The sequence below is a fragment of the Melospiza georgiana genome, chromosome 3 (assembly GCF_028018845.1).
Source record: "Melospiza georgiana isolate bMelGeo1 chromosome 3, bMelGeo1.pri, whole genome shotgun sequence".
NCBI classification, from domain to species: domain Eukaryota; kingdom Metazoa; phylum Chordata; class Aves; order Passeriformes; family Passerellidae; genus Melospiza; species Melospiza georgiana.
Genome location: NC_080432.1, coordinates 1,520,949 through 1,536,802, shown reverse-complemented (window position 1 = coordinate 1,536,802; position 15,854 = coordinate 1,520,949). Strand labels below are relative to the sequence as shown.

At 49.7% G+C, this 15,854-nt stretch overlaps 1 protein-coding gene across 1 annotated transcript; it reads right to left on the bottom strand.

Moving 5' to 3' along the window:
* Positions 1-378: 378 nt before the first annotated feature.
* Positions 379-15,635, bottom strand: CCDC25 (coiled-coil domain containing 25). The gene is made up of 9 exons (XM_058021484.1): positions 15,464-15,635; positions 13,197-13,244; positions 12,508-12,547; positions 9,914-9,965; positions 9,138-9,213; positions 7,542-7,645; positions 3,932-4,134; positions 2,312-2,357; positions 379-597 (listed from the first exon to the last, which is right to left on the bottom strand). The coding sequence occupies exons 1-9, from the start codon at positions 15,486-15,488 to the stop codon at positions 568-570; spliced, it is 624 nt and encodes a 207-aa protein (XP_057877467.1). The 5' UTR covers positions 15,489-15,635; the 3' UTR covers positions 379-567.
* Between the last annotated feature and the right edge of the window lie 219 nt (positions 15,636-15,854).

Sequence of the window (15,854 nt, the reverse complement as noted above, 5' to 3'; positions counted from 1 at the left end):
AAATCTCGTATTTAGGGGATCCCATCCCCCTCTCCCTCATCCCGGGCCGGCATTCCCAAATCCCAGCTTTGGAAGGTCCCAAATCCAGAATTTAGGGGACCCCAAATCTTTCTCCCAGTTTTCCTGCGTTTTTCCCGTTATTTCCAGTTTCCCCTCCTTTCTTCCTCTTTTCCCGGTTTTTTCCCAGTTTTTCCAATTTTTTTCCCAATCCCCTCCCAACTCCAGGGATTCCCCCCCAATCTCCCAGCCCAGCTCCCCACAGCCCGTTGGGAATTCCACACGATCCCAAAGGAAAATCCCAAAAATCCCAAACCCCCTCTCCCCCAGCTGGCTCCGTTCCCAAATTTCCCCAAATCTGAAGAATTCCAGAGGCGGCCCCGGCCGATCCCAGCCTTTGTTCCTTTGTCGGCTCCGACATTCTCGGGAATTCCCCCCAAAGTCCGGGAGCGCTCCCGAGGTCCCCGAGGGGTCGGAGCCCGAGTTCCTGTTCCTGGCAATTTCCATTTTCCTGGGAATTTCCATTTTCCTGGGAATTCCGGAAGGATCCTCCCGGGGACGGAGGGATCCTCACATGAAATCGTCGGAGTCGTTCCCGTCCTGCAGGGAGAGAGGGAATTTGGGAATTGGGAATGTGGGAATTTGGGATTTTGGGAACTGGGAATGGGAGAATGGGGGGGATGGAGGAATAGGAATGGAGAATTTGGGAATGGGAATGTGGGATTGGGGAATTTGGGAATTGGGAATGGGGGAATTCGGAATGGGAGAATTGGGAATGTGGGAATGTGGGAATGTGGGAATGTGGGAATGTGGGAACTGGGAATGGGAACTGGGAATTTGGGATGTGGGAACTGGGAATGTGTGAACAGGATTGGGAGTTTGTGAACGTGGGAATTTGGGAATGAGCACTGGGAATGGGGGAATGTGGGATTTGGGAATGGGAATTGGGGTCTGGAGCTCTGGGAATTCTCGTCATTCCCATTCTCATTATTCTCAATCCCACCATTCCCAATCCCATTCCCATTATTCCCAGTATTCCCAATCCCATTATTCCCATTGTTCCCATTCCCAATATCCCCACATCCATTATTCCCATAATTCCCATTCTTCCCCTTATTCCTAATCCCACTATTCCCGTAATTCCCATTCTTCCCATTATTCTGAATCCCATGATTCCCAATCCCATTATTTCCATCATTCCCATCCCCATTCCCATCCCCATCTCCATGATTCCCATATTTCCCATTATTCCCAATCCCATCCCCATGATTCCTCCTATTCCCATCTCATTCCCAATCCCATTATTCACAATCCTGTTATTCCCATCCCATTTCTCCAATCATTCTCATTATTCCCAATCCTAATCCCATTCCCATTATTCCCATGATTCCCATCCCCATTATTCTCACTATTCCCAATCCCATTCCCACCCCATTCCCATTATTCCCAATCCCATTCTCATTATTCCAATTATTCCCAATCCCATTTTCCCCACTATTCCCATTCCCATTAATCCCATCATTCCCATTCTTCTCAATCCCATTATTCCCATTTTTCCCATTCCCATTATCCCCAATCCCATTTATCCCATTCCTATCAATCGCCTAATTGCCATAATTCCCATTCCAATTATTCCCAATCCCATTTATCCCATTATTCCAATTCCCATCATTCCCATTATTCAAATCACATTCCCATTATTCCCAATCCCATTATTCCTATTCCCATTCCAATCCCATTCCAGCCCCATTCTCATCATTCCCATTATTCCCATTCCAATTATTCCCAATCCCAGTTCTCCCATTTTTCCCATCCCATCATTCCCATTATTCCCATTCCCGGTATTCCTATCCCTCCCATTATTCCCATCCCATTCCCATCATTCCCACCATTCCAAATCTCATTATTCCCATTCCCCTTCCATTCCATTCCCAGTCCCAATCCCATTCCCATTTATCTCATTATTCCCATTATTCCCATTCCAATTATTCCCAATCCCATTAATCCCATCATTCCCAAGCCCATTGCTACCATTCCCAGTATCCCCATTATCCCCATTCCTGTTCTTCCCATTACAATTATTCCCATTATTCCCAATCCCACTCCCATTACTCCAAATCTCATTATTCCCATTCCAATCCCATTCCCATCATTCCATTCCAATTATTCCCAATCCCACTTATCCCATTTTTCCCATTATTCCCATTCCCAACCCCATTCCCTTTATTTCCATATTTCCCATTATCCCCATTATTCCTGGTTTCCCTGCCCCTTTCCCGAGGAATTCCCGGAATTCCGGGGGCTCCCTGCTCACCTGGTTGGAGGACATGTTCTCGGCCTTCATCAGGGACGAGTAGCTCCTGCAGGGACAATTCCCACAATTATCCCGGAATTCCGAGGGAATTCCCACTGAAAACCCAGAGTGGATCCCAGAATTCCCGAGGGTTTTCCCTCTGGAATTCCGCCCCTCGTCGATTATCCCATTATTCCTTTTTTCTGAGGTTTTGCTCTGGGATCTCCCAGCTGGAAATTCCTGGATTTGGGATCCCAATCCCAGATTTCCCAGCCTGGATCCTGGGAAATTCCCAATCCCTCATTTCCAGCCTGGATCCCAGGAAATTCCCAGATTTCCTTCAATCCCAGATTTTGTGGAGCTCAGGGAAGCTCCCAAGGGAATCCTGGGAATCCCAAATCCCTGGGGCAATTCCAGAGAGAATTCCAGACAGGATTCCAGAGGCAACTGGGGCACCTCTAAAGGGAATTCCAGAGAAAATTCCAGGAGCAACTCCAGAGGAAATTCCAGGGAAATTCCAAAAGGAATTCCAGAGGGAATTCCAGTCCCCACTCCATGACTGAAGCCGGGATTCTCCTTGGAAAACCCCCAGGAGCTCTGATCCCGGAATTCCCACTAAACATTGGTATCAAACATTCCCAGATTTCCCAAGAAATATTCTGGGAATTCCCACTAAACATTCCTGGCACTCCAACCAAACATTTCCAACATTTCCACCAAACATTCCCCCAGACATTCCCGAAATTCCTGATATTCCCAGAATTCTCACCCAACATTCCCAGGAAATATTTCCAATAAACCTTCCTGGAATTCCCGCCAGACATTCCCACCACTCCTGGCACTCCCAGCATTCCGGGAATTCCCACCTGAGCTCCTCCAGCTCCTTTTTCTGGCGCTGCTCCTGCAGCTCCATGCGGCGCCACCACCAAGCATTCCCAGCATTCCCAACAAACATTCCCAACACACATTCTGACCAAATACTGCTATCAAACATTCCCGGAATTCCCAATAACCATTCCCAGTATTTCCAGCATTCCCAGCATTCCGGGAATTCCCACCTGAGCTCCTCCATCTCCTTTTTCCGGAGCTGTTCCTCGCGCTGCTCCTGCAGCTCCATCCGTCGCCGTCACCAAACATTCCCAACAAACATTCCCACCAAACATTCCCAACATTCACACCAGACATTTACGGAATTCCCAATAACCATTCCCAATATTTCCAGAATTCCAGCATTCATTCCCACCTGAGCTCCTCCATCTCCTTTTTCCGGCGCTGTTCCTCGCGCTCCTCCTGCAGCTCCATCCGGCGCCGTCACCAAACATTCCCAGCATTCCCAACAAACATTCCCAACACACATTCTGACCAAACAGTGCTGTCAAACATTCCCGGAATTCCCAATAACCATTCCCAATATTCCCAGAATTCCGGGAATTCCCACCTGAGCTCCTCCATCTCCTTTTTCCGGCGCTGCTCCTCGCGCTGCTCCCGCCGCTGCTCCTGCAGCTCCATGCAGCGCCACCACCAAGCATTCCCAACATTCCCAACAAACATTCTGACCAAACGCTGCTATCAAACATTCCAGGAATTCCCAATAACCATTCCCAGTATTTCCAGCATTCCCAGAATTCTGGGAATTCCCACCTGAGCTCCTCCATCTCCTTTTTCCGGCGCTGTTCCTCGCGCTGCTCCCGCCGCTGCTCCTGCAGCTCCATGCGGCGCCGCCCCCGCTCCTCCCGGTCCCGGCATTCCCGCTCGGCCGCCAGGTCCGGGAAGCGCTCCACGCGCGTCCGCTCCAGCCGCCGCAGCTGCTCCGCCCCGCGCCGCTCCACCGTCACCGAGCGCACCTGCAGCAAAGGGGTTAGACCGGGATTAAACCGGGCTTAGACCGGGATTAAATCGGGGGTTAAATTGGGGATTGAACCAGAGGTAAACTGGGATTGAACCAGGGTCAAACTGGGAATGAAACCGGGGATTAAACCCGGGTTTAATGGGGGTGCGCTGCTCCGCCCCGCGCCGCTCCACCGTCACTGAGCGCACCTGGAATCGGGGTTAGACCGGGATTAAACCGGGGTTAGACCGGCATTTAAACTGGGATTGAACTGGGACTGAACCGGGGTTACACTGGGATTGAACCGGGGTTACACTGGGATTGAACCAGGGGTTAACGGGACTTTGCTGCTCCGCCCCGCGGCGCTCCACCGTCACTGAAAGCACCTGGGACAAGGGTTAAACCTGGGCTTAGACCAGGCTTAAACTGGGCTTAAACTGGGACTAAACTGGAGTTAAACTGGGAATGAAACCGAGGATTAAGCAGGGACTAACAGGACTGCACTGCTCCGCCCTGCACAGCTCCGCTGTCACCGAGCGCACCTGGGATTGAACGGGGCTTAGACCGGGATTAAACCCGGGTCACACCGGGATTTAAACTGGGATTGAACTGGGGTCAAACTGGGGACTAAACTGGGGGTTAAACCCGGATTAACAGAAGTTAAACTGGGAACTGGGAGCGTGCTGCTCTGCTGCCTGCTGCTCCAGCGTCACCGAGCGCACCTGGGATTGAACCGGGGTTAAACCGGGCTTAAACTGGGATTAAATCGGGATTAAAGTGGGAATTGGGATTGCACTGCTCCTCCATCATGGACCACACCTGGGAAAAGGGAATTAAACCAGGAGTTAAACCGAGAATTGAACTGGGAATTAAAGCGGGAATTTAACGGGGAATTGGGGCTGTTCCCAACGGGAGACGCGTCCTGGTGCTGCCCTCTGCTGGTGATGGCGGGAACTGTGGGGAAACCGGGAACGTGGAATATTCCCAATGGGAAAAACGTCCCAGTCCTGGTTTGTGTTGGGAATTGTGGGGGAAATTGGGAATGCAGAATGTTCCCGGTGTTCCCATTCCTGGATTCCCGAGGTTCCCATTCCCAGATTCCAAATGATCATTCCCACATTCCCACTGTTCCCATTGTTCCCATTCCCACTGTTTCCATTGTTCCCATTCCCATGTTTCCATTTCCACATTCCTGTTATTCCCATTCCCAGTTCCTGCTGCTCCCATTGTTTCCATTGCCAGATTCCCAATGACCATTCCCAAATTCCTGAGGTTCCTATTCCCAACTTGATTCCCGAGGTTCCCCATTCCCAATTCCCGCTGTTCCCATTCCCACATTCTCATTCCCATTCCCACTCCCACATTCCTTTGTTCCCAAATTCCCACATTTATTCCCATTCCCATGTCCCTCACCTCCTTGTGGTCAGGGACATAGGAATGGGAATAAATTGGTGGAAGTTGATCTGTTCCCACTCCCATTCCCACTTCCAATTCCCACTGTTCCCATTCCCACATTCCCAGATTTATTCCCATATCCATTCCTGTGTCTCTCATGTCCTTGTGCTGGTGGAAGCCAACCTGCTCCCATTCCCAATCCCTGCTTTTCCCATTCCCCCATTCTCATTGGTCCCATTCCCACATTCTCAAATTCCCAGATTCATTCCGGAATTCCCAGATTTATCCCCAGATTTATTCCCATCTCTCACGTCCTTGTGCTGGTGGAAGCCTACGTGTTCCCATTCCCATTTGCACATTCCCAGATTTTTTTATTCCCATTCCCGCCCCTCACTCACGTCCCTGTTGCAGTAGAAGCCGATCTGTTCCCATTCCCAAATTCCCAGATTTCCCGTGTCTGTCTCATGTCCTTGTGCCGGTGGAAGCTGATCTGATCCCATTCCCACATTCCCATTCCCAGATTCATTCCCAAACTCCCAGATTTATTCCCCTCTCTCACTCACATCCTTGCTGCAGTGGAAGCCAATCTGATCCCATTCCCATTTCCCATTCCCATATTATTCCCAATTTATTCCCATTCCCCCACTCACATCCTTGCTGTGGTGGAAGCCGATCTGTTCCCATTCCCAATCCCCAGATTTATTCCCAGATTCCCAGATTATTCCCAGATTTATTCCCTCACTCGTGTCCTTGCTGTGGTGGAAGACGATCTGTTCCCATTCCCATTCCTATCCCCATTCCCATTTTCCCAATCCCCAGTCCCACATTCCCAGTTCCCATTCCCAAATTCCCAGATTTATCCCCAAGATTTTCCATTCCTCTCTCTCACTCACGTCCTTGCTGTGGTAGAAGTCGATCTGTTCCCATTCCCAAATTCCCAGATTATTCCCACATTCCCTGATTATTCCCATATTATCCATCCCCCTCACTCACGTCCTTGCTGCAGTGGAAGCCGATCTGTTCCCATTCCCATTCCCAAATTCCCAGATTATTCCCAGATTTATCCATTCCCTCACTCATGTCGTTACTGCGGTGGAAGCCGATCTGTCCCCATTCCCAAATTCCCAGATTCATTCCCAGGTTTATTCCCATATTTATCCCATCCCACTCACGTCCTTGCTGCAGTGGAAGCCGATCTGATCCCATTCCCACATTCCCAGATTCATTCCCAAATTTCCGTATTACTCATTTCCCTCACTCACGTCCTTGCTGCGGTGGAAGCCGATCTGTTCCCATTCCCAAATTCCCAGATTATTCCCAGATTTATCCATCCCCCTCGCTCACATCCTTGCTGCGGTCGAAGCCGATCTGATCCCATTCCCACATTCCCAGATTTATTCCCAAATTCCCAGGTTTATTCCCAGATTATTCCCATCTCCCTCACTCACGTCCTTGCTGCGGTGGAAGCCGATCTGATCCCATTCCCAAATTCCCAGATTTATTCCCAGATTATTCCCATATTCCCATTCCCAGATTATTCCCATTCCCTCACTCATGTCCTTGCTGCAGTAGAAGTCGATCTGTTCCCATTCCCACATTCCCATTCCCAATCCCAAATTCCCAGATTTCCCATTCCCATATTTATCCCCTCACTCACATCCTTGCTGCAGCGGAAGCCGATCTGATCCCATTCCCACATTCCCAGGTTTATTCCCAAATTCCCAGATTTATTCCCAGATTATTCCCATTCCTGTCTCACTCACGTCCTTGCTGCGGTGGAAGCCGATCTGACCCCATTCCCAAATTCCCAATCCCAAATTCCCAGATTTATCCCATCCCACTCACGTCCTTGCTGCGGTGGAAGCCGATCTGACCCCATTCCCAAATTCCCAGATTTATTCCCAAATTCCCAGATTTATCCCATCACTCACGTCCTTGCTGCGGTGGAAGCCGATCTGACCCCATTCCCAAATTCCCAATCCCAAATTCCCAGATTTCCCATTCCCAGATTTATCCCATCTCACTCACGTCCTTGCTGCGGTGGAAGCCGATCTGCCCCACGTCCATGTCGGGCGTTTTGCGCAGGTTGCTCCAGGGCGTGTAAACCACGGTCACCGAGCTCAGCTTGCAGCCTGGAAACGGGGTGAAAACGGGCAAAAATGGGCAAAAACAGGATAAAACAGTTAAAAATGGGGCAAACCGCCGTCACCGAGCTCAGCTCGCAGCCTGGAAACGAAACGGGGCGAAAAAGGGCAAAAACAGTAAAAAAAATTGGATAAAATGGGATAAACCACGGTCACCGAGCTCAGCGTGCAGCCTGCGGGAAATGGGGGAAAAACAGGGGAAAATGGGCAAAAATGGCATTAAACGGGATAAAATGGGATAAAATGGGGTAACCACCATCATTGAGCTCAGCTTGCAGCCTGAAAACGGGGCAAAAATGGGGGGAAATGGGAAAAAACAGGATAAAAATGGATAAAAAACGAATAAACCATGGTCGCTGAGCTCAGTTTGCAGCCTGCGGCAAACGGGGTGAAAATGGGGGAAAATGGGCAAAAATGGATAAAAACGGATAAACCACGGTCACTGAACTCAGCTTGCAGCCTGAAAATGGGGTGAAAATGGGCAAAAATGGGAAAAATGATCAAAAATGGGGTAAACCATGGTCACCGAGCTCAGCTTGCAGCCTGGAAACGAAACGGGGCGAAAAAGGGCAAAAACAGTAAAAAAAAATGGATAAAATCGGATAAACCACGGTCACCGAGCTCAGCTTGCAGCCTGCGGGAAATGGGGGAAAAACAGGGGAAAATGGGCAAAAATGGCATTAAATGGGATAAAATGGGGTAACCACCATCATTGAGCTCAGCTTGCAGCCTGAAAACGGGGCAAAAACGGGGGGAAATGGGAAAAAACGGGATAAAAATGGATAAAAATGAATAAACCATGGTCGCTGAGCTCCAGCCTGAGGGAAATGGGGTGAAAATGGGGGAAAATGGGAAAAAATGGATAAAATGGGGTAAAGCACTGTCTCTGAGCTCAGCTTGCAGCCTGAAAATGGGGCGAAAATGGGCAAAAATGGGAAAAATGATCAAAAATGGGGTAAACCACGGCCACCGAGCTCAGCTTGCAGCCTGGAAATGGGGCAAAACCAGGCAAAAAATGGGATTAAAACAGCTAAAAATGGGATCAGCTTGCAGCCTGCAGGAAATGGGGTGAAAAAAGGCAAAAATGGGGAAAAATGGGGAAAATGGGATCAAATGGGGTAAACCACCATCACTGATTTCAGCTTGCAGCCTGGGGATGAAAAACGGGCTAAAAACTGGGGAAAATGGGGAAAAATGGGGAAAATGTAGGGAAAACCTGAGAAAGTTCAGGTTTTCCTGGAGTTTTCCCAGGATTTCCCGGGGTTTTGCCTGGATTTTCCGGGGTTATCCCAAGATTTTCTGGGGTTTTCTGGAATTTCCCAGTGGATTTCTCAGGATTTCCTGAGGGTTTTTTCTGGGATTTCCCAATGTTTTTCCCAGGATTTCATGGGGGGTTTTTTCCTGGGATTTCCCATTTTTCTCCCATTTTCCCCATTTTTCTCTCATTTTTTCCCTTTTTTCCCATTTTTTTCCCGGGTACCTTGGATGCTGTTGGCCTTCACCAGGTGGGCGCAGTCGCTCAGCACCTCCTTGGGGATGTCGTCCATGGTCTGGCCCTGCGGGGAATTCCCAAATTCCAAAATTCCCAAATTTCCAACTCATCCCATTTTTACATCCCCTTTTCCCCAGGTTTCCAGAAAGTATCCCAACTTTTCCCAAGGTTTCCCAAGAAATATCCCAATTTTCCCAAGAGTTTTCCTGATTTTCCCAAGGTTTTTCCCGAGGTTTCCCCAGGGACATCCTGGCTTTTCGTGTGGTTTTCCAGGGTGTATCCAACTTTTCCCGAGATTTTTCCCATTTTTCCCAAGGTTTCACGAGGAATATCCCCGTTTTTCCAAAGGTTTTCACCAAGTTTTCCTTGGGGGTAATCCCTCTTCTTGCAGGGTTTTCCCCTGATTTTCCTGAGGTTTTTCCCAAGGTTTTTCCCGATATTTTCCCTGAGTCTATTCTGTATTTCTCCTGAGTTTTTCCCACTGTTTTCCCCGTGGTTTCCCAGGGGACATCCAGGTTTTCCCGAGATTTTTCTCAAGTTTTTCCCAAGGTTTCCCCAATGTTTTCCCAAGGCTTTTCCAAGGTTCATCCTGTGGTTTCCCAGAGGATATCCTGATTTTCCCAAGGCTTTTGCAAAGTTATCCCAAGGTTTCTTAGAGTTTTTCCTGAGGTTTTTCCCAAGTTTTTCCTGAGGTTTCCCCGAGGTTTTCCCAAGATTTTCCCGAATTTCTCCCAAGATTTTCCCAAGGCTCTCCCTGGAATTACCTGGTGCAGCCGAAGGTAGACGTGGGCTGAGGAGAGTTTGTCCACATGGAACCTGCGGGAACAGCAGGAAAACTGATCCAGGAATTTTGGGAATTCTGGGAATTCCAACCCAGGAATTGCAGGAATTGCAACCCGGAGCCAGCCCGGGAATTCTGAGCCGGCAATTCCAGGAATTCCAGCCTGGAGCCAGCCCTAGGAATTCTGAGCCGGTAATTCCAGGAATTCCAGCCCGGAGCCAGCCCTGGGAATTCCCGATCCCAAATCCATGGGAATCCAGGATCATCCCCCCAGGGAACGAGGCCTTGGGGGGAGAATTCCTGGGAATCCCGAGGAGAGGACGTGGGGGACTGGGGAAAATGGGAGAAAAGTTGGGAATGAAGGAGGATCCAGGGGAAAAACGGGATCAGGGGAACAAATGGAGTCAAGGGGGAAATGGGATCCAGGGGAAATCCAGTGGGATCCAGGGGAGCAAATGGGATCAAGGGCAACAAACAGGATCCAGGGAAAAAGATGGGATCCAGGGAAACCAATGGGATTTGGGAAAACAAACAGGACCCACAGAACATTTGGGATCCGGGGAAATCCACTGGGATCCAGGGGAACAAACGGGATCAGGGAAACAAATGGGATTTCGGAAAACAAACAGGATCCAAACAGGATCGGGGGAAAATGGGATCCAGGGGAACAAACGGGATCCCAATGGGATCCATGGGAACAAACAGGATCCAGGGAAAAATGAGGTGCAAACGGGATTGGGGAAACAAATGGGATCCAGGGGGAAATGGGATCCACAGGGACAAACGGGATCCAAACGGGATCAGGGAAACAAACGGGATCCGGGGAACAGAGGGGATCAGGGGGTAGAGGGATCCGGGGAAATCCAATGGGATCCAGGGAAATCCAATGGGATCTGGGGAAATCCAATGGGATGCAGGGGGACAAACAGGATCCAGGGAAAATGGGATCCAAACGGGATCAGGGAAACAAACGGGATCCGGGGAACAGAGAGGATCGGGGGGAAATGGGATCCAGGGAAATAAAATGGGATCCAAACAGGAGCAAGGAAACAAACGGGATCCAAGGAAACAAACGGGATCCAGGGGAATCCAATGGGATCCAGGGGAACAACCGGGATCCAAATGGGATCCAGGGAACAAACGGGATCAGAGGAACAAAAAGGATCCAGGGGACAAATGGGATCAGGGAAAAATGGGATTCAAATGGGATGAGGAGAAAATGGGATCCAGGGGAAAAACGGGATCAGGGAAACAAATAGGATCCAGGGGAATCCAATGGGATCCAAATGGGACCCAGGGGACAAACGGGGATCCAGGGGAACAAATGGGATCCACAGGAACAAACAGGATCCAAATGGGATCAGGGAAACAAATGGGATCCAGGGGACAAACAAGATCCAGGGAAAAAACAGAATCCAGGGAAAAATGGGATCCAAATGGGACCAGGGGAAAATGGGATCCAGGGGAACAAATGGGGTCCAAATGGGATCAGGGAAAAACAGGATCCAGGGAAAAATGGGACCCAAACAGGATCAAGGAAACAAACAGGATCCAGGGGAATCCAATGGGATCCAGGGGAACAAGCCAGATCCAAAGGAACAAACAGGATCAGGATCAGAGGAACAAAAAGGATCCAGGGGACAAATGGGATCAGGGAAAAATGGGATCCAGGGGGAAATGGGATGTAGGGAAACAAACGGGATCAGGGAAAAATGGGATCCAGGGGACAAACAGGATCCAGGGAAAACCACTGGGATCCAGGGGAACAAATGGGATCCAGATGGGATCCATGGGAACAAAGAGGACCCGGGGGAAATGGGATCCAGGGGGAGATGAGATCCAGGGAAATCCAATGGGATCCAGGGGAACAAACAGGACCTGGGGGAAATGGGATCCAGGGAAATCCAATGGGATCCAGGGAAATCCAATGGGATCCAGATGGGATCAGAGGAACAAGGGGGATCAAGGGGGAAACAGGATCCAGGGGAAAAATGGGATCTGGGAAAACAAACAGGATCCAAATGGGATCAGGGAAGCAAATGGGACCCAGGGAACAAACAGGATCCAGGGGAAAATGGGATTCAAATGGGATCAGGGAAAAACGAGATCATCCAGGGGGAAAATGGGATCCGGGGAAATGGGATCCAAGGGAACAAATGGGATCAAGGGGAACAAAAAGGATTCAGGAAACTAAAGGAATCAGGGGAAAATGGGATCCAGGGGAATCCAGTGGGACCAGGGAAACAAACAGGACCCAAATGGGATCCATGGGAAGAAATGGGATCCAGAAAAACAATTGGGATCCATGGGAAGAAATGGGATCCAAGGGAATCCAGGATCCAGGGAAACAATTGGAATCTAAGGGAACCAACAGGATCCATGGGAACAAACGGGATCCAAATGGGATCCATGGGAACCAACAGGATCCATGGGAACAAACAGGATCCATGGGAACAAACGGGATCCAAATGGGATCCATGGGAATCCAGGACCCCTGATCCCACCACCCCCAGCCCCTCTCCCCCCCAGATCCCCATTCCCAATTTCCCGGTGGAATTCTGGGATCCTGGCACTCACCAGACGTCCTCGGGCCACCCGTACTTGATCAGGTCCTCGTCTGCGGGAACGGGAACGGGGTCAGCCCCAAATCTGGGATTGCAACCCAAATCCCAGAATTCCCACCCCAAATCCAGGGATTCCAACCCAAATCCCAGAATTCCCAGCCCAAATCCAGGGATTCTGACCCAAATCCCAGAATTCCCACCCCAAATCCAGGGATTCCAACCCAAATCCAGCCCTAAATTCCCAGATTCCAGCCCCAAATCCTGCCACAAGTCCCAGAACTGTAACCCCAAATCCAGCCTGAAAACCCCACCCTAAATCTAGGAATTCCCACCCCAAGTCCCAGGACTCCCATCCCAAAATCCCAGAATTCTGATCCCAAATCGTGGGATTCCCACTCCAAATCCCAGGATTCCCATCCCAAAACCAGCCACAAAATTCCCCCCCCCCAAAAAATCCCTGAAATTCTGAAAATAGGCCTTGAAATTCCCCCAAAAACTCCTGAAATAATTCCCCAAAACAATTCCTGAAATTCCCAAAACGATCCACAAAGTCCTCCAAGAAATCCCAAATTAATTCCTGCGATTCCCAAATTTCCCCCCAAAAACCCAAAAATTTCCCAGAGAATTTCCAAAACTCAAAAAACAATCCCCAGAATTCCCAGAATTCCCAGAAATTCCCAGAATTCCCGGCGGGTCACTCACTCTCGTACTTGTCCTTGCCCATGTAGATGGTGTAGACCGCGGCAGCGGCTGCGGGAAAACCAGGAATGGATTCATGAAAACGGGGAATGGATCCATGGGAAATCCGGGGAAACCCCGGGAATGGATTAATGAAAAATGGGAATGGATCCATGGGAAACCCAGAAGGGATCAATGGAAAACGCCCGGGAATGGATCCATGGAAAACCCACAAATAGGTCCATAAAAACTGGAATGGATCCATGGAAAACTTGGGGAAAACCTGGGAGAAACCTGGGAATGGATCCATGGAAAACCCAGGAATGGATCCATAGAAAACACGGGAATGGATTAATGGAAAACCCGGGAGTGGATCAATGAAAACTATGGAATGGATCCATGGAAAACTCAGGAACTGATCTATGGAGAACCCCAGGAATGGATCCACGAAAAACCCAGAATGGATGTGTGGAAACCTGGGAATGGACCCATGGGAAATCCGGGATTGGATCCATGGAAAACCTGGGATGGATGAATGAAAACCACGGAATGGATACATGGAAAACCCAGGGAAAACCCAGGAATGGATCCATGGAAAACCTGGGACTGGATCCATGGGAAATCTGGGATTGGATCCATGGAAAACCTGGGGATGGATCAATGAAAACCATGGAATGGATACATGGAAAACCCAGGAAAAACCCAGGAATGGATCCATGGAAAACCTGGGACTGGATCCATGTGAGAACCCAGGAATGGATCCACGGAAACCTGGGGAAAAACTCCGGAATGGTTCCATGGAAAACCCGGGATGGACTCCATGGGAAACTGGGATTGGATTGATGCAAAACCCGGAATGGATCCATGGAGAAGTGGGAGTGGATCCATGGAAACCTGGGAAAAAAACGGGAATGGATCCATGGAAAACTCAGGAATGGATTAATGGAAATCAGGAAAGGATCAATGGAAAACCAGGGAATGGATCCATGGGAACCCCCATGGAAAACCAGGAATGGATCCATGGAAAACCTGAAATGGATCTATGGAAACTGGGAATGGATCCATGGAAAATCTTGGGATTGGATCAATAGAAACCGAGGAATGGATCCAAGGAAAACCTGGGAATGGGTCCAAGCAAAACCTGGGAATAACCTGGGAACGGATCTAAGCAAAACCTGGGAATGGATCCATGGAAAACCCCAGGAGTGGAATGGAAAATCTGGAGTGGATCCACAGAAAACCCAGGAATGGATCCATAGAAAACCTGGGAATGGATCAATGGAAAACTCAGGAATGGATCCATGGAAAACTGGGAAAAAAACCTGGACTGGATACATGGAAAACTGGCAACGGATCCATGGAAAACTCAGGAACAGCTCCATGGAAACCTGGGAATGGATCCATGAAAAACCCAGGAAAGGATCCATGGAAAACCCGGAATGGATCAATGAAAACCATGGAATGGATCCATGGAAACCCGGGAACAGATCCATGGAAAACCTGGGACTGGATCTCTGGAAACTCGGGATCGGATTCTTAGAAACCCCCATGGAAAACGATCCAGGAACGGATCCATGGAAAACTCAGGAAAAAAACCCAAAATCCAGCAGAATTTCTGGATTCCTGGGAATTCTCTCCTGGGAATTTTTTTCCCAGGTTGGTTTTTTGGGGAACCCAAATTCCCTCCCTGCGCTTTTCCAGGGAAATCTGGGAATTCCTGTGGGGTTGGATGCCTGGGAATTCTGGCACGTTCCGTCTGGAATTCTCAAAATTCCCAAATTCCTAAATTCCACCCTACTCCTACCTTTTATTTTGGAGTGGTTGCATCATAAAATTCCCAAAATCCCAAAAAATCATCATGGGAAAGTGGGAATTGAAAATAGTCCCGGATTGGGCTGGAAAATGCAGGGAAAATCCAGAAAAAATGAAGGAAAAGTCCCGGAAAACTGCAGGAAAATCCAGGAAAAGTCACCCCCTGAAATTCGGCCCCAAATTGGGAATTCAAGGAGAATTCCCGGATTTTGCGGAGCCATTCCCGGTTTTCCCCGGGAATTCCCGGCAGGAACACTCCCGGGATTTGTTTTCCCGCGGGAATTCCGGAACTCGTGGGAAAATCCCGTGGGAAAACCTCGGGGAAAGGAGAAATCCCGGGAATTGCGGGGATTCCGGGGGGGGGGGTGCAGGAAAAGGGCGGGAATTGGGGAGCAGGGCGGGAATTGCAGCGGGAATTGGCGGGAAAAGGGGATTGGGGCGGGGATTCCCCGAGAATTCCCGGGAATTCCGTCTCTCACCGTTGGAGGTGAAGTAGAACACCATGGCTGCGGCGGCGCTGATCCCGCTGCTCCCGGCGCTCCCGGTTATCCCGGGTTTATCCCGGTTTTCCCGCTTTATCCCGTTTTTATTCCGGTTTTTCCCGGGCCCGTCCCGGGGCTCCGCCGCCTCCTCCGCAGGGAAGGCCCGGCAGGGAAGGGGCCGTGCGTAATGACATCAGAGCTGCGTGCGAAGAATGCGCATGCGCAAAGCAGATATGTAGTGCTCGGTAACGAAAGCTGCGCGTGTGCGGGCGGCCATGACACTGTACGGAAATCCCACTGCGCGTGCGCACACTGGCCGTGATGCCGTTCATAAACGTCACTGCGTATACGCCGAACGGCCATGACACTGTACGGAAAATAGATCTGC